Source organism: Podarcis bocagei, assembly GCF_964188305.1.
Source record: "Podarcis bocagei genome assembly, chromosome: 7".
In the NCBI taxonomy this organism is placed as follows: domain Eukaryota; kingdom Metazoa; phylum Chordata; class Lepidosauria; order Squamata; family Lacertidae; genus Podarcis; species Podarcis bocagei.
Genome location: NC_138132.1, coordinates 35,211,719 through 35,230,485, shown reverse-complemented (window position 1 = coordinate 35,230,485; position 18,767 = coordinate 35,211,719). Strand labels below are relative to the sequence as shown.

At 42.8% G+C, this 18,767-nt stretch overlaps 2 protein-coding genes across 5 annotated transcripts; one reads left to right on the top strand and one right to left on the bottom strand.

Moving 5' to 3' along the window:
* Positions 1–371: 371 nt before the first annotated feature.
* On the top strand, positions 372–10,526 carry LOC308592453 (ferritin heavy chain A-like). 2 transcript variants are annotated; one of them, XM_081203940.1, is made up of 4 exons: positions 372–821; positions 2,342–2,488; positions 9,489–9,614; positions 10,155–10,289. In XM_081203940.1, exons 1-4 carry the CDS (start codon positions 720–722, stop codon positions 10,203–10,205), a joined length of 426 nt encoding a protein of 141 aa, XP_081060066.1. In that variant the 5' UTR covers positions 372–719; the 3' UTR covers positions 10,206–10,289. The 2 variants fall into 2 exon arrangements, with proteins under 2 accessions (XP_081060066.1, XP_081060065.1); XM_081203939.1 differs by having other exon boundaries at positions 375–821; positions 10,279–10,526.
* A 247-nt stretch (positions 10,527–10,773) lies between these two features.
* On the bottom strand, positions 10,774–17,986 carry ZBTB8OS (zinc finger and BTB domain containing 8 opposite strand). 3 transcript variants are annotated; one of them, XM_081203941.1, is made up of 7 exons: positions 17,523–17,981; positions 16,726–16,750; positions 15,314–15,435; positions 14,292–14,374; positions 13,599–13,651; positions 12,941–12,977; positions 10,774–12,752 (listed from the first exon to the last, which is right to left on the bottom strand). In XM_081203941.1, the coding sequence occupies exons 1-7, from the start codon at positions 17,608–17,610 to the stop codon at positions 12,666–12,668; spliced, it is 495 nt and encodes a 164-aa protein (XP_081060067.1). In that variant the 5' UTR covers positions 17,611–17,981; the 3' UTR covers positions 10,774–12,665. The 3 variants fall into 3 exon arrangements, with proteins under 3 accessions (XP_081060067.1, XP_081060068.1, XP_081060069.1); XM_081203942.1 differs by lacking the exon at positions 16,726–16,750 and having other exon boundaries at positions 17,523–17,986; XM_081203943.1 differs by lacking the exons at positions 16,726–16,750; positions 17,523–17,981 and adding an exon at positions 16,275–16,699.
* Between the last annotated feature and the right edge of the window lie 781 nt (positions 17,987–18,767).

Below are 18,767 nucleotides of genomic sequence, written 5' to 3'. Positions count from 1 at the left end.
CAGGGACTTACCAAGCTGCTTCTGCTTCTCCTCTCCTCCCCTTGAAGGGCAAGATGGTTCTCCAGAAGGGTTTTCCCTGCTGTGTGGCTGGCGGCCAGGGTAAGGTCACCTGAGGAGGAGGACCAGGAAGGCGGTAGTCACGTAATCTGGGAAACCGGGTTCGTGTCTCCGCTCCTCCACATGCAGCTGCTGGGTGACCTTGGGCCAGTCACACTTCTGTGAAGTCTCTCAGCCCCACTCACCTCACAGAGTGTTTGTTGTGGGGGAGGAAGGGAAAGGAGAATGTTAGCCGCTTTGAGACTCCTGAAGGGGAGTGAAAGGCGGGATATCAAATCCAAACTCTTCTTCTTCTTCCATGTGTGGTTGTTTGATGAATGCTGGTGAAAACTCACACCAAGTGCTTGCAGGATCAGCACCCTGGTGTGTTTCTTTGCTGTTTCCCTGGCATCAGCCTACCTTCCCAGGTGTCATGGCAACCCTTGTGCCACACTGCAGAGTCATGCTCTTGCCTGCAGAAAGGTCATTAAAGATCCGAGTGACAGAGGACCTCTGTCTTCCCTGCTGAATGGTTTCTTCCTGTGTCCTGACCTTCTTGCTTTGAGCTGAAAGGCCAGCTATGGTGGCTGGTCAGTTACTGTGGAAACTTTCAGGGTGCAGAGCTGGATCAGCCCTTTAAGAGGGAAGTCTTCTACTTGCCAGTTTAGTGTTGAGCAATAGATATGAATTCCCAGGTGCAGCTGAACTACCACGTGGACTGTGAGGCTGCTGTTAACCACATGGTGAACCTGCAGCTCCATGCCAGTTACGTCTATCTTTCCATGGTACCTTGTTTTTTAATCTCTCTTGCGCTTTGAGGGAGCATCACCAGAGAGAAGCCCCTTTGCATGTCAAATGGCCTCATGTGTGCTGTTGCAGGGGGCTGAGAGTTGTGTCACCCAAGTCTGTTTTAAGTGAACATTTCATGGGGCTGGTGCCAAAAGCATCACTCAACAGTGGCTGGTGCTTGGTGGGGTGGAAAGCAGGGAGGTCAGCAGCAGGTGGCGCTAGAGCGAATGTCAAGCAAAGCCAACAAACACTAGTTTTGTCCCTACCCTCCTCCCTGTTGAGTTCTACAAGGGCAAGAGTGAGACTAAGGAGGAGGAGGAGGAAGCTGGCAAGCAGTGCCACACCCTGGACTGGTTCATGTCAGAAGGCAGGAAGGTGTGGGTAGTCTGAGAGCAGACCGAAGTTGGCGTGGCAGTGCTGCATTCGCCCCATGGACCAGACTCCACTGGCATGACAGCTGGTTGGACCTGGTCACACAGGAAGGCACAGAAGAGAGCCTGCAGACAGGCCGTGATTACCTGGAGCAACAAAGATATCTGAAATCAGGGCCACTGTAGTCATCATGCAGCTACCCTCTCACTGGCATTGCCTGTAAGCACATGGTGGCAGGGGGCATGTTGAGGGGGGGTCCAGCAAGAGTTGGGGAATCTCTACAACATTGGTGTTGGCCCACCCTGAAATCCAAACACAGTTTCTCCCATTAATCATATTTGCAACTCCCAACATTTTAAGCAAAGCTACTGTTGGTCCCCAGTATGGCAATTGTTGTTGTTGTGTCCGACTTTTCGTGACCCCATGGACCAGAGCATGCCAGGCACTCCTGTCTTCCACTGCCTCAGGCACTCCCATTTCTTTAAGAACTTGCCATAGTTTGCTGTGGTTGACACAGTCAAAGGCTTTTGCATAGTCAATGAAGCAGAAGTAGATGTTTTTCTGGAACTCTCTAGCTTTCTCCATAATCCAGCGCATGTTTGCAATTTGGTCTCTGGTTCCTCTGCCCCTTCGAAATCCAGCTTGCCCTTCTGGGAGTTCTCTGTCCACATACTGCTTAAGCCTGCCTTGTAGAATTTTAAGCATAGCCTTGCTAGCGTGTATAACCTTGCTAGCGTGTAGTATGGCAATTAGTGTCCCCTATTTCCTGTCACGGGTCAGGTCAAAGTGTAAAGGCTGATGCATTTTCCTGGGCTGCTTTAGCATAACAGCCTTGTTAACAACAGGTGCATCATAATAAAGACTGAACAGTTTTGCCAATATTGACATTGATTTATAATTCTTAAGATTTTAAGAGACCGGCTGGAATTGTCAGAAAATTATAACACTTGCCAATGGAGTGTTCTCAGTGAATGGTCAAATTTCATGCTCCCTTCCATGTTTTAGCAGCAAAGAACTAAGAAAGCCGCCAGGCAACTTTGCCTAAACCTGATCCACAGATGGTTGAAACAGCAGCTAAATTGCTGCATAGTCTGCTTAATTGTTGACTGGACTTTTCTGTTTTTCTCCCCCTCCCTGACCTCAGTCCTACTACTTCAGCCGTGATGATGTTGCCCTCAAGCATGTAGCTACATTCTTGAAAGAGGAATCACTCAAGAAGAGGGGATACGCAGAGATGTTTTTGAAATACCAGAACAAGCGAGGGGGGTGCATCATTCTTCATGACATTCAGGTGTGTGGTGTCTGCTTTCTTGATTAAAGTAGTCAGCAATTGAGGCAAACTAGTCCATTCCCTGTGGTGCCACAATCAGGACATCTGCCTCTGTTTGGTTTACCAGTGTCAGGATGTCTATCTATATGTTTGTATCTTTTATTTTATTTTGCTTTTTAAAATTAAAAAATAGTCTTTTCACATGGAATAAACATACTTTAAAATACAATAAACTAAAACAATAGCAGCAAATCTCTTGTTCCTTGGAAAAAGGTGTAACAGCAGCTTGAAGCTGGAACCACTACTTAGAACCCATTCATAATGTATTTTAAAGACTCTAATCCACTAGGCCTTTCCAGATGTTTCTGTGGGGCTGGGCAGGTTGTCTTGACTGATGGTCACATCTCAAATGGGAGATGGATGGATTCTAAATGTTGTAAAAAGATGAGGAACTTATCTTGCCCTTGTCCTGGTTACAGACCACACCTGAGCACATACCATGAGTCTATTGTCAGGCTTGTTGCAGATCACCAAAATCTAGCTATTTCTATTTTTTTTTTTTTTATAATGATTTTTTATTTGCTTTTTTCCAGGGTAAAAATACAACATCAGTAACACAACAAAAGCGGTTTTACAGAAAGGAAAAGAAAGTTATAAAGAAAAAGAAGAAGAAATTCACTTTTTCAGATCCATTTTCATAATCAACCAGACTTCCCCACGTCCTCCATCCCCTGCCATCTTTACAATGAAAAATAAACAGCAAATTAATACCTTATTTCAGTTGTTTTTGTGTTTTCATTTAATTATATAGTCCATAATTTATACGTTTCAAAATCTTAAAACTTAGTTTCAATCATTTACCAATTTCAATACTGAAGCATGTTTTTCCAAAGCACTTAGCAAACTCTCAACATTCATATAACTTATAATGTTTTTGTAAATAGTCCTTAAATTTCTTCCAGTCCTCTTCCACTGCATCTTCTCCCAGGTCTCGGATTCTGCCTGTCATTTCGGCTAATTCCATATAGTCTATCAGCTGCGAATGCCATTCTTCCAGCGTGGGTAGTTCCTGTGCTTTCCAGTATTTAGCTATAAGAATCCTTGCTGCTGTGGTTGCATATAAGAAGAAAGCTCTATCTTTTTTTAACACTCTCTGGCCCACAATGCCCAGGAGGAAGGCCTCTGGTTTCTTACAAAAGGTGTATTTAAACACCTTTTTCAACTCGTTATAAATCATTTCTCAAAAAGCCTTCACCCTCGGGCATGTCCACCAGAGGTGAAAAAAAGTTCCTTCAGCCTCCTTGCATTTCCAACATTTATTATCAGACAAATGATAAATCTTTGCAAGTTTGACTGGGGTCATGTACCACCTGTATACCATCTTCATAATGTTTTCCTTTAAGGCACTGCATGCCGTAAATTTCATACCGGTGGACCACAACCTTTCCCAGTCTTCAGACATAATGTTGTACCCAATGTCTTGTGCCCATTTTATCATTGCTGATTTAACTATCTCATCTTGGGTATTCCATTCAAGCAACAAGTTATACATTCTTGAAAGCACTTTCGTCTTAGGTTCAAGTAGTTCTGTCTCTAATTTTGATTTCTCCACCTGGAAACCAATTTTTTTGTCCTTTTTAAAAATCTCTAGAATTTGGGCATAATGAAACCAGTCTCGCACCTTTCCTTTCAATTTTTCAAAGCTCTGCAACCTCCAAGTATCACCATCTCTCTCGATTATATCACAATATCTCAACCAGCCACTCCCCATATTACGTAGTTTTATGGCCTTGGCCTCCGTCGGTGATAACCACCTCGGGGTCTTGCTTTCAAGTAAGTCCTTGTATTTAGTCCAGACAATAAGTAAGGCTTTCCTGACAATATGGCTTTTAAACAATTTATGAGACTTTGCCTTGTCGTACCACAAATATGCATGCCACCCATACACATTGCTGTGCCCTTCTAGATCTAGGACATCAGTGTTTTCCAACAGAAACCAATCTTTCATCCAGCAGAGAGATGCAGCTTCATAATACAATCTTAAGTCCGGCAGGGCAAACCCCCCTCTTTCCTTTGCATCTGTTAATATCTTAAATTTTATTCGGGGCTTTTTGCCCTGCCAGACAAATTTCGTAATATCTCTCTGCCACTTTCCAAAACATTCCACTCTGTCCACGATCTGAAGGGTTTGAAACAAAAACAACATTCTTGGCAATACATTCATCTTTACCGCAGCAATTCTTCCCGACAAGGTAAGTTTCAATCTTGACCAAGTTTCCAAGTCCTTTTTAATTTCTGACCAGCATTTTTCATAGTTATCCTTAAATAAATTCAAATTTCTCCCAGTCAAATTAACCCCCAGGTATTTCACTTTTGTAACCACATTTAATTCTGTTTCCTTCTGAAACCCATCTATTTCTGCAGATGTCAAGTTTTTTGCCAGAACCTTAGTTTTTTGTTTGTTCAACTTGAATCCCGCCACCCGACCAAACTCAGAAATTAGTTCAAGAGCTCTTTTTGTACTGGTTTCTGGCTCCTGTAGTGTCAAAACCAAATCGTCTGCAAAGGCCTTAAGTTTGTATTGCTTTTCTCCGACCTGTATTCCCTCCACCAGCTGATCCCTCCTAATCCAGTTCAGTAAAACCTCCAGGACAGAAATAAATAACAAGGGTGATAGGGGGCACCCCTGTCGTGTTCCTTTTTCAATTTTGAACTCCTCCGTCACCACACTGTTTACTATCAATTTAGCCTTTTGTTCTGAATAGATTGCTTCAATACTATTTTGAAACGCCCTTCCCACTCCCATCCCTTCCAAATTTTTCTTCATAAATTTCCAAGATATATTGTCAAAGGCCTTCTCCGCATCTATAAAAATCAAAACTGCTTTTGTATTCATATTTGTCTGAAGTAACTCCAAAACATCAATAATATTCCTAGTATTATCAGACAAATGCCTACCAGGGAGAAAGCCTGCTTGGTCCTTATGAATTACTTCATTCAAAACTTTTTTCAGTCTGTTTGCTAAAATATCAGCAAAGATTTTATAATCCACATTTAGGAGTGAGATGGGACGATAATTTCTGAGTTGAGTCTTTTCAGATTCCAATTTTGGTATCAGAGTGATGAATGCTTCTTTCCACGATTCTGGTGCCCCCTTCCCTTCCATGATCTGGTTGCATACCTCCATTAATGGTTGTATCAAATGTTCCATCAGAGTCTTATAGTATTTGGAGGTAAGCCCATCTGGGCCCGGGGATTTGCCTATTTGCAGATTCTGAATGGCTCTTTCAATTTCCTGTTGTGTTATTCTACAGTTCAGGGTTGTTTGTTTGTCTTGTGTTAGCTTTTGCAGGCCATGACTTTTTAAGAAATTATTTATTTCAATCTCTGCTTGTGGTCCTTGGGTGTACAGCTTTTTAAAGTATCTCTGGAAACACTTTCTAATTTCTTCTGGTTTCTGAATACATTCTCCTTCAACCTCCAGATTGGTAACAAAGTTCAATTTTTGTCTCTTCTTCAGCTGCCATGCCAGCAGCTTCCCGCATTTATTCGCCGACTCAAAAGATCTTTGTTTCATCTGTTTAATTTTCCATTCAATTTCTTGGTTTATCAATTTTGTATATTGTGCTTGATAAAATTTTATTTCTCTTAAGACCTCTTTTGATTTTGGATTTAATCTCAATTTTCTTTCTCCCTCTCTTATTCTTTCCAAAATCTTGTCCTTTTTACCATTCCAGAGCTTCTTTTTGATAGTGTTCTGCTGTATCAGGAACCCTCTCATAACGGCTTTACTCGCGTCCCAGATTGTCTTCTTTTCCACCGAAGTATTCAAGTTTATTTCAAAATAGTCTTTCAGCGTTTTTTGGGCCTTCTTCACGATCTCCTGGTCTCTAAACAAGTAGTCATTCATTCTCCATCTGAAGGATCCAGCTGGTGTAAGTCTCAAGTCCATTTTCAAAGCATTGTGGTCGGAGCAGGTTTTAGGACAGGTCTCTATTTTTTTTGTCTTAGGTGCCAGTCCTCTTGATATCCAGATTTGGTCGATTCTTGTCCATGATAGATGGGCCTCAGAGAAGAAAGTTCCCTCCATGCCTAGAGGGTTCTTTGTCCTCCAAATGTCAATCAGATCCATATTGTCTGTAAGTTCAAAGAAGGTCTTTGGAAGTCTGCCATCCTTGTTCAGATTTTGGTTTTGTGACTTATCCATGTAGGTAGAGACTACCCCATTCATATCTCCCATCAAAATGATGTTGGTGTAGTCAATATGATCCAGCATTGTCTCGTGCAGTCTCTTGTAAAATTCCGATTTCCCATCATTTGGTGCGTATATTCCAACTATCAAAAATTTTTCTCCTTGTGATTGTATTTCAATCGCCAAAATTCTTCCTTGTTCATCTTTAAATACCAATTTTGGTGCCAGGTTCTCCTTTGCATAAATCACTACTCCTCTTTTTTTAACCTTGTCTGATGAAATAAACTCTTGGCCTAGTTTCTTGTTAATTAACACTCTCCTGTGGAGCCTGGTCACATGCGTTTCTTGAAGACAGATGACGTCCAATTGCTCTTTTCTTAAAATATGAAAAATCTTCTTCCTTTTTTCGGGAGAATTCGCGCCATTTATGTTCCAGCTAAGTAACTGCAGAGACATCCTGGATCAATTTATTTGTCAGTGGGGGTGTCTCCTTTGTCTTCTTCACCTGGAGGTGGAACCGGCTTGAAACCAAACGAAGGAGGTGGCCAGGCTCCTGCTACTCCTTTCCGAAGGTCCTCCCCGTGATCGTTTAAGAACTTTTCTTGCTCCTCCGCTGTTCTAATTCTTACCTTCCTCTCTTTCAAGGTAAAAGATAGTCCTTGAGGGAATTCCCACCTATAAGGGATTTTATTGTTTCTCAGTAGGCTTGCTAGGTCTTTATACGTGGTTCTTAAATCCAAAAGCTGTTTTGGTATATCTCTGAAGATTTCTGCCGTCTTTCCCTGTATCACCAAAGAATTTTTAAAATGTAGGCCGAGTATGTTGTCTTTTTCTTGCTTTGATCTCAAAATGATCAAGCAATCTCTTGGTTTATCCTTCTTGACCACTCTTCCTAGTCTAAAAGCGGTGACTATTTTAAAGTCCTTCTCTTCTGTCAATCCCCAAAATTTGGAGATTTCTGTTGTCAGAAAGCCAATCAAGTCCTCCTTTTCGGATTCTGGAATATTTCTCAATCTGAGATTATTTTCCCTATTTTTCAATTCTGCCAGGGACAGGTACGCTTGCTGTTCAGTTACCTGTCTGCTCAATGGCCTCACCTCCCCTCTTAATTCCTCTATCCTCTTTTTGTTTTCGTCTGTTTTTATATTTACTTCTTCAACAAATTTTCGGTTTTCTGTTGTAACCTTTTCAATACTACTTATTGCCTGTGTATTTTTAGTGACCTGGTCTGTCAATTTATTAATGGAAGCTGTCACCTGATCAAATTTAGCAGATTGTTCATCAAATCTAGCTGCCTGTTCGTCAGCTTTCTTATTTAATGCTGCCAGTTGATCCAATATTTCTTTAGAAATAGGGTCTATCCCTCCAGCAGCCATCTCCCCTAAGGGTGGTTGTATAATTTGTCCTTCTTGCAGACCTGTCACAATTGGAACAGACGATCTGCGTAACTGTCCAGGCAAAGTTGTTTGCACAAGTTCAGATTGTTTTGCTTTCTTTCCAGCTCTTGTTTTTGGTGCGCCACTCATTCCACAGCTGTCCCAGAATCAAGGTCAAATTGTAAATCCCATGGGAAACAATCCAGAGGGAGTAAACATCCAGGAAAAAAACCGGCAGTTCTCAGAGACTGTTAGTTCTATAATCCAGTAGGGGGAGCTCCCAAAAACAAATTTAGAAGAGATGGGTAAAGAGTTTCCGCCATTAAATCCCCACAAAGAAGGAGGAAGAAAAAATAAAAATTAAATAACATCCAAAACAGGGGGATCTTCCATTCAATTTTAACTGCAGAGAGTAATAGTTCTTAACAAAGGTGCATGCAACAGTTCCTTTTCTTTTCCAGATACAAAATAGCCCGATCTAGTTTTGTGGTTTATATACAGTTACCGCAGTCCGATACAACTTATATCCAGGCAGATCGGGAGCCGGGTTTCGAAACTTTGTAATCCACAGATTGGGAAGAAGAGAGACCACAGTTTTAATCCACTTACGAAACTGTCATAACTTTTTTTAAGATTTAAACAGTCTAGATCAAGTTTGCAAAGTAAATTCCAACTTCTTTTAAGCTCCTTTCAATGCTTCCGCTTTAGAAAAGTCTTTGCTTGGCACTTTAAACAGAGCCGGAAGACTGACTTCCTTTTTGGCGTCTCCCGCTTTCAGCCGAATTTCACCAAATCAGTTCCGAATAAAACTTTAGGTTTCTTACTCACGAGTAAGTTGTTTCAATTCAGTTGTTGAAGGAAGAAAGGTCAGCGCTAATCAGCAGCAGCCGCGCGGCTTCGCTTCCGCGGAAAGAGCGATGGATTCACAGCACCGCTACCCCCTCCACGTTCCGATACCCCTTACGGGGTCTCTTCTGCGTTTCCGAGGTCGCTTCTGGTGCCCGCCGAACCCCACGGCCACGAGCTCACTCTACCCGTGGTTTATCTAGATGGGTCGTCGCTGTGCCGCAGCGCACGACCCTTTTCCGCGGAGCCCCTCTTCAGCAGCTGAAGAGGACCGCCATTGCTGAGCGCGCCGCCTCCGGAAGTCAAAATCTAGCTATTTCTAAATGAGCGGCTACCAGCAACAGTGCCAACATCGCCCAATGAGATAAATGTTGATTTGATTAATTTATTATTCCTAGCAAGGCTAACAAAGGTGTTGGATTTATATTACAGATTAATCTGATTTCTTCAAAGACTGCTGACCAAAAGCAGAACACCTTGTCACGGCACCACCAAAGATGGATGATGTCTATCTATATGCTTGTTGATACTCCCAAAGAACTCTGATAGGAAATTAGGGCAAGGCCTGTCTTGCTAACCCAATTCTTCTTCGGCCTCTCCTTAACAGAAGCCGGAGCAGGATGAGTGGCAGTCCAGCCTTGAAGCCTTCCAGAGTGCCCTGCGGCTGGAAGGAAACGTGAACCAAGGTCTCCTGGACTTACACAGGCTGGCTCTGGAGAAGGAGGATCCTCATGTATGTCACCTGTGGTTAGTGAGCAAAATAAAAATAAATAAATGGGTAGACATTTGGGGAGAATGGAGAACCCTGAGAAGGCACTGAAAAGCTCATTCTAGTCACCTGGTGCCCTCTGGATTTTTGGAGTACAACTTCCACCAGCCTCCAGCCAGCATTGCCATGCAAATCTGGGCTGATGGGAGTTGCAGCCAAAACCAACTGGAGGGCACTGGGTGGGGGAAGGCTACACTAGAATCTCTAAACAAAACATGTAGACCAGGAGCTGGCCCAACATTCAGAGACAGGCAGCCCCCTTGGAAAGACCATTTCATATTCTCAAATATTGGCTTGAGCCAATGACAGCTCAGGCAGAAGCCTTTCCCAGCCACACTATTATAATACACAAGATCACTTTCATGAGTGAACTTGGGCCCTGGGCCCTTGAGCCTTTTAAAGCAGGTGCTTCACCCCTGAGCTATGAGCCCTCTGCTCACAGCACTCGTCTTATCTAGTATCAAAGCCTTTGAGCATTCAAAATCTCCTTTTTTTCTGAGCTAGCAGATCCCAGATGTGATGAGGATGATCTGGGTTGGGACTCACCACCAGTGACTGTTTCAAAAGAAAAAGGAAGTGCAAGCCCTGAGCAATTCTTCTTCCTCCCTTGCTTGCCTTCTCTGTGCAGCTGTGTCACTTTCTAAAGTCTCAGTTTTTGGAGGAACAAGTGAAGGCCATCAAGCAGTTGGCAGACCATCTATCTAACTTGAGGCGCCTGGGAGTGCCCCAGGATGGTTTGGGAGAGCACCTCTTTGACAAGCTCACCCTGGGGGCGTGCAGCTGAAATGGCAAAGGACATGCCCCAAATCAGTGGCTATTTGTTATACACGAAGCCCTTGCAATAAAACATGGATGTCAGTTGAACCCAATCAGAAAGGTGTGTGTGTGATTTTGTGGGGGGGGGGTATGTGGGACCTGCAAGATTACGTTGCAGCACAGAGTGCTCCTTTTCAGGAGCCCAGCTAGCCATGTAACCATTATTTATTAATTATTATTAATATGAATAATTAAATTTATATTCCACCCTATGCCTGCAGGTCTCTTGTTGGAAGTTTCTATTCATTGCTTCTAATGCAATAATATTGCCAACCAATAAAACTACTATATGCACACAAGTGTGAACTTACGTTTTGTAAAATGGATTTTATTTTTACATGTTTTTTTAAAATAGTTCTTTTAAATTAAAACCAAGAGTCTCCTTTTTCTGTCATTCACGTAAATAGATGGGTGCCTACTCCAATCAATACACCAATAACCTCACACAATTGTAGAGCTAAGTGGAACACATCAAAACTGAAATCACACACAAATTAACACAGAGTACCACTCTGTCTACACCTCTTATGATGCTTTCTCTTCTTATATGCAGCCATCATCAGCCTAATGCCCACCAGCTGTTTTGAACTACAAGGCCTATCAGCCTCAGCCTGCAAGGCCATGCTAGCTGAGACTGATGGGCACTGACAAAGGCTGCCTTCTAGAAATATTTTGTACCCTCTCCTGACAAAAAATGCGGGATTTGTATCATGGTGCAAAGGGATGGCCCAGTGTAAGACGCCTGCCACCAAGATATGCTCCTCTGCAAGCCCCATGAAACAAATGCTGCTTATAGGAGACTGGGACCCGTTGTTTCAATCACAAGTTGTGTGTGTTAAGTCTGCAATTCAAGTTATGTGTGTGTGTTCATATAGATTATCAAAAACAAATGCTGCTCCTCGGGAGTGGGAGGCAATTGTTTTTGTGCTCTGTTCCTTTCCTGTCCTCTTTCCTTTCAGTGGAGACATAATAGCTCTGATCTTTAACTGTGGTTAAGGCATTGGGAGTGTGGCATTGACTGCGAGGCTCACTTTTCCCCAGCATGCATGAATTCCCTTCTCCATCCCATGGTTTGGTTTAACCAGCAGCAGTTGGTGAGGCAGTGCAGGTGGGGTATCTTGGTTCTCCTGGCCTGCCAACACAGCAGGTCACTGTGGAGAGGGGAGGACTGAAGCATAGGGAGCTTGGATCCACTGCCATGTGCCACACCAGCCCAATCTCCCCACACCTCACCCTCTGATAAGCACCAGCAACCTGCTGTTAGGAAGCCAGCCAAGCAAATGTGCCTCACCAGCCACTACAGCTCTAACCATGGTGTAGTGCAGGCACCCCCAAACTCGGCCCTCCATATGTTTTGGGACTACAACTCCCATCATCCCTAGCTAACAGGGCCAGTGGTCAGGGATGATGGGAATTGTAGTCCCAAAACATATGGAGGGCCAAGTCTGGGGATGTCTGGTGTAGTGTAATGTCTGAATCAGGAACGCTAACCAGGATTTCTTTTGTAACCCTGTTCTGGAACAACCTATCTGCTAGGGCAAACCATAGTGTTGTTGGTGGGAACTTACACATGAACAGGAGGAAGAGGAAGCCTGAGAGGTAGGCTTCTGACATCTCCTAACCGTGGTTGAAGGTGACTGGGAACATTGTGACAGCATCAGACTACTGTTTCAAATGGCTTTGTAAGGGGAGAGGATTTAGGCTAATTTCCTGGCAACTTCTCACTGGAGGAAAGCAGCATTTTATGGTGGGTATTTTACAATGGGCTATAAATGACAAAAGAAGCAATAGAAGAGGTAGTATTATTAAGACAGAAGAGAGTGAATAGTCTTAAATCCCTGCATTTCCTGTCACTAAAGAATATTAGTCTCCCACCAGAGTAGATAAGGAATTAGAACCCAGCATTTAAAAACCACATTATAGGCTGCAGTACCAGATCATGTTTGGGCTAGTAATCAACACATGCACACCATCTTTTCAATGCTTCCTGCTTGATGCATCAGCCTCAGTAACACACCAGAGCTGGACATTACTTGGGAGTCTTCTATTCAAGCTGCTACATCCAACCTGATGCTCCTCACCACTTTGGTTCATTTAGCCCTCTGCCGAGTCATTTCCAGGAGGACAAACACTTTGATTAGGATGTACAGCACTTCTGGCAGATAAACCAGGGTGATGCAGTTTTTTGTGGCACTTTGTTTAGATATCAATAATGACAAAGACCTCGGGTGTTTCATCCTCATGAATCTGCATTGCTGAATAGGTTATAGCTTTGACCTCTGTGCCCTGCAAGGGAAGAAAAAAGACAATTTGAGTCTATGAACAGGAGTCTAGGAGCTCAGCTGCACAATGATAGGCAGAATCTCTGGTAGGTCTAAGAATGCATGAATGGAAGGGGTGATTTGTTAGTTAAGCCTGATTTATTTCTGGGCCTCTAGTACGCAGGAAGGAAAACAACAACATTCATAACATACCTGGGGATGCTTGGGCAAAGAGAACTCTTCTCCCCACCTTAAAGAGGGAGAAAGGGTAACGATTATTACAAGGTTACTGAATTATGTCACAGTGCAGGAAACCCCTCTGGTCATTTTACAAAAGACACGTGGAACAATGATGAATGTTGAGGAAAAGAGGAGGCCATTCTGGCACCCCTAGCAGCCAGAATGATTTCCCACCCAAGAACCTAGAGAGCTATGGCATACAAGGCTCTCTACTCCAGTTCCCAAATGGTCCATATCCAGGAGACAGTGCAGGGATCTACTGGAGGAACACTGTCCCACATGCTGAAGTGTGAATCAGGAATTAAGAAGGCCAAGACAGCTCCTGGCATCTTCAAAGGCCTCCATTTCTTCTTCAGAACCAGGGATTAGTTTGAGCCCTTACAGCAAAGCAACATTGCCAAAGCGGAAATATGCATTCTCTTTAAAGAAAGCAAACTCTTCGCTGTCCCCATCCAGGAAGGATCCTGGAGGGGCCCATGGTGAGAGTAAGTGGGGAACTAAAAAGGCTCCTGGCACATGCAAAAGGACACCTGGTACACTCTCTATGGAAACTTTCACACAGAGCCAACATGTCTTGACTCCCTGGCATTTCCATCAACATTTTTAAATGGCATGATTCCACTTAACTCACCCAATAGATCTTATTCTGAATCTTATTCGGTCAATGTGGAGCACTTTAACTTCCTACAAAATGGGGGAGGGGAACAAACATATAATTAGTTGATTTCAAACAATTTTAATCTTTCACATAGCTCTAGTAATAACTGGAAAAGGTACCAGGTATTTCAGTTCCTTGCAGAAAAATAAATCCCAACCATCCAACACAACCTCAAGGCATATGAAAAGCAATACATTTCAGAAGTCAGAGGTGCTTCTCTTTCAGTCTGTATAACAATTTCTTTCTCCCCATTCTAGCATCTTCAACTTCTCCTATAATCTAACTAGTTTTTCAATGAATTTCCAGAACCTCAATCTATAAACTGTAAGCAAATTGCAGAGAAGTTCACCACCTGCTACTCTGAGGAACATCATTCCCCCCCCCTTTTCTGTTGTTGATTATCAAGCCTGGAGAAGACTTCTGTGAAAGTTGAATGCTGGCTCCCTGCTTTATGATTACAGTTGATGCTAATAAGGACAGTACAATAATGTTCCTCTTTATGTTTTTTCCTTAGCTCGTTAGTTTCTTGATGCTACCTCAGAAATTAATGGATTAAATACCTTGGCAATGCAACAACATGTGACCAAACTGTGACACTGTGCAGAACACAATCCAATAATTGAGAAATATCTCAAGACTGTAAGGAGGAAGAGAGCAAACACTCACCCTGGGAATGAAAAACTCATTGGCGCTGAATTTATAAAGCCACTCATCCAGAAAGTGGAAGAGAAGAGACAGCATGTCATGTCCTGTTGGAGAGAAGCGGGGGGGGGGGGGGAACGACGGACATATTGGGAGCTTTAAGGTGCAGGACTCCCTCCAACCCAGGTATGTGTGGCAAGCCTTCCTAATGACAGACAGATGTCAGTGTAGGCTCAAACTCCCACTCAATTCCCCTTGCACCACAGATCATGGCTCAGCAAGAGATCAGAGAGCCAACCCTTGCGTGGGGACCAATAGGACACCTCACAAACCATGGACCGTATCTTTAGGCGTCAGGCAAAAATGTTTTTCTCTAACCAGGCCTTCAGCTTGGGCCAATTAACATTCTATGTCTTTTTTAATGTGTTTGTGGAAGGGGCGTGTGCATTATTGGTTTGCTTTTGTTTTTATTATGCATTTTGTGTTCTCATTTTGTATTTTTATGCAGTGAACTGCCCTGTGATCTTCGGATGAAGGGTGATAAACAAATTTAATAAAAATAAATAAATAAATGTCATGGTTTTTTGTTGTTGCTCTGCTTGCCTCTGAGACTGAACATCATCTGGATAGCTCAGTTAGTTAAAGCGTGGTGCTCATAATGCCAAGGCTGCAGGTTTGATCCCCGTAAGGGACAGGTGCATATTCTTGCATTGCAGGGGAATTGGACTAAATGGTCCTGAGGGTCCCTTCCAACTCTATGACTCTATAATTCAAATTCTATGATTTTAAGCTGAACTTTCTGCTTGCCTGTTTCCTGCTTGCAAAAGCATCACCATTTATACTTACAGGCCTGCTATGCTAAGTTTAAGCAGTCCAATTTCAGTGAATCCTGAATAAGCACAGGCCTCAAACTATAGGGTGTTACTCTGTTATAAATGTGTTTGGGAAACAGCAAGTGACAGTTATGCTGGCAAAATAGTAAAGATAATCATTTGCCACTGTGTTTATTAACCTGTACTGCTGTAGTTCTCAAAGCATCACCTTACCCTCTGCTTCCACCTCTACTGTGTCCAGAGGTTCAACCGTCTCTGTATCCGTCATGTACCCAAACATGGCCATGGCGCATTGTTCAAATGCTTCTTCCAAGGTATCTCCCCAGGCATGCAACCTAAAAACACACACACACATTACAGGGCAGTAGTTATAAGCAAAAGATGAGAATGTACAAGGGAGAAACTTGCACTAAATATAGGAAAGAACAGTTGGCCCCACTTCTAACAAGTTCACTATTTGCAGTTTAAGAATTGCCCGTTCTAAGGATCCGCATATAGTAGTCACCCTTGAAAACTTTGTACTTGGAATTTATGAATTCCTAGCTTCATCTTCTGCACAACTAGGAACTTCCTTTGTAGGTGGAAAATAGAGCAGCAGGAACATCCAGCACACAACAGAAGGTGTGCAGCATCAATCCCCACTTCCCCATATTTGTTGCTGTTGGAGCTTTCAAGAATTGTGCTAAAATATGAGCATTGTGGGAACGGGGGGCCTGTGATAGGTAATCTGCTGCAGACTCTAAGAAATCTGGTTAGCCATTTCTTGCACTTGGCACTTTTTGGGGTATTTTTTCTTATTACCATAGAGTGATAGCAAAAATCCAAAACAGCCTTGTGCTGAAATACAGAAGCCATGACAAGAAAACATAACAACAAAACTCTAGGCATACATCTCGTTTAGAGGAGTTATAGAGGGCACACCACCCAACCTGTAGCACTCTGTAGCAGACAAGAACTGTGTAAAGAGGTAACGCACACACACAACTCATGAGCTAATTATATATGCTGCCATACTTCCCAGCTCTTGGCACTTTTGATGAACTAGATGTTGGCTATATTATTATATGGAAAGGCAATATACAAATTGAAAATACTGACAACACTGTTCCCCCATTGAAATCCCTGAGGCTTTTGGGTTTTCTCATATAACCCCATCTATTGGGAGGCCAGATACCTTTGAAGAAAAGCTATTGATTCAAGAGGTAGAACGTCTGCTTTGCACAGAAAAGGTCCAGATTTCAATTCCTGGCACCTCTTGGGAAAGCCAGGAAAAGTCTTTCTCTGAAACCCTGGAGAGCTGCTGCCAGTCAATGATTGCAGATGCACCTGAGCTTAATGCACCAAAAATCTGACTCAGCAGAGGACAGCTAACCCTGTTCCATGTACCTAGGCAGATTTTATCTAAGCAGCACACTTGTGCTTGTTTATACAGAAAAGGTCAGATGTGCTATCATCAATAATGGGGAGAATAACTGGTGAAATATGGTATTAGCAGGGTGGGAAAGTACATGCATTATGCAACTGAGGAATATTTTCCCCCTTTAAAGACTATTTGGGTCATTTTGCTTTTTGTTTTGCCTTCTCATTGTCCCTGTTAGATTGTAAGCTTATAAATAAATACTTACTGCACATCAGCAGTATGATCCAGATCTAAATAGGGATTAAAAAATATGAAAAAATATGAAGCTACCTGGGGCAACTTAAAATAATTTATTCAATTAAAAAAAGAAAAAAAAAACAGATCTAAATGACCAAGTTAGGGAAAATAAGCGGTCAGAACAAGAATATTCCAAGCACAGTAAATTCATTTACACGTACAGCATAACAATACATCGCAAGAAGCTGACCCTTCTAGAGTGAGGACAGGGGGTGTAGCAGGTTCGTGTCACCAAAAAGAAAGTTAAGACGAAGTGAACTGCACAGAAGTATATTAAGCCCTCCACAGCAAGCAGTCTCAGATTTTATTTTCGAGAGCAAAACTTCGCCTTGTCTGCCAAGTTTCAACACGCTCTCCTAGCCTGTGAAACAGCAACGCTTTACAGGAGGGCAAAACCTTCAGCATGCTGGACAAACCCTAAAGTGACAGTCTGGGTCCAAATAAATAGCATTGCCTTGCTAAAGATTTTAGTTTATTTTCTCCTACAGACCCAACAGAGCTACGCTGTTTATGGGTGTGCGGAGCCAACGCTGTTGCTCCAATCCGCCCCCCCCCTTCTCTCTCCGGGGCGCAATACAAGACTCCGGAGAAGAATCCCACCCAGCAACGCCCTGCAGCCTGTACCCGGCACCCTCTTCCCCGCCCCCGGTTCAAGATGTACAGGCGCTCGGTTAGTGGAAACTCTGGAGCTGAGCCCAGCGCTGCATTTCCACCAAAGAACTATAAATCCACGCACAAACTAAGACCGCCCAGGAGTACACTCACATTCATACTTCTTATTGAGAGGAGGGTACTTCGTCTTAACGGTTTTCTGGTCCTCTGTCAAGTTGTAGTCCCGGTAGTTATCTGCCATGGCTTGCTGCTTTTGCCACGCAAAATTCAATTCACTTCCTCCTCCTAGGACAGAAGAGGCGAAAGATGGCCTCCTTCCTGCCTAAAGCATGTCAGCCGCAGCCAAGCCCGTATTTAAAGGAACAGTTCCCTTCGTTATAGATCTATCTGTATCATATTTGTATATCTGTATCCATGCTGCTTTGTTAGTACTTCCCCCTCCCCTGAAAAGCGGCAATTTGAAATTTTGTGCTTTTAATTCTTAGACCTACACATCGACCTGGCAAAAAGACAATTAAACAAGATGCTCCCTTTCCCTGAGTTATACTTGCTGTTTTTAAATGAAACATTCAAACCAGGGCTGCTGTGTGTTCTTCAATAGCTGACTGCTGTCAAGCAGAAATTCATTAGGAGAAGCTTTTCCTGGCATATATGCCAGTGCAAGGGCAGGGAAAGCTTCACCTGCTGGATATCTGCCTGGCCTTATACAGCTGCGAAAGGCACAAGAGTGGCCTAAGAAGAAGATAGTTGACAATCCTTTTGTTCTTTTTTTTATTGATAGCGTAGTAACGGTGCCATAATTTTAAGGTTGGCATTTGTATATTAATTTTATTCAGTATGCTTTCATTCCACCCTCCCAGAACCATAGAGTAGAGTACAGGATTCTTCCTTTCACAACCTGGTTATCACCACTGTAAAATAGGCAAGGCTGAGTGATGGGGACTGGCACACCATCACTTAAAGGGAATTTGGACCTGGGTATTGTCAGTCCTTGTTTGACACTAACTTCTGGAACAAAGCAGTACACAATAGATGATCACTCTTTTTTTAATAAATAAAAATATATTAAGAAATATGCTACATGCTTTAAGCAAATCGTGTTCCTCTCACTCTTTTGGTTAATCTCATATTGGAAGTACTTCATTTGTTTTGAGGTGATTATAACAAGCCCCACTATGCAATGGGCCTTACTCCCTGGATGATGTGCATATACGTGTTTACTTACTTACTTATACCCACTTATATATAATGTAACAAATACAATTAGACCATTTTGCTTTTTTGTTGGCATATAAAGGGCAGGCATAAATACACAAAGCACCTGACGAAATTTATTTTATTTCTATGTGCCAAAGCACTTGTGAAGTTGGGCATTTTATGATGTTAGCTGCTCTGAGC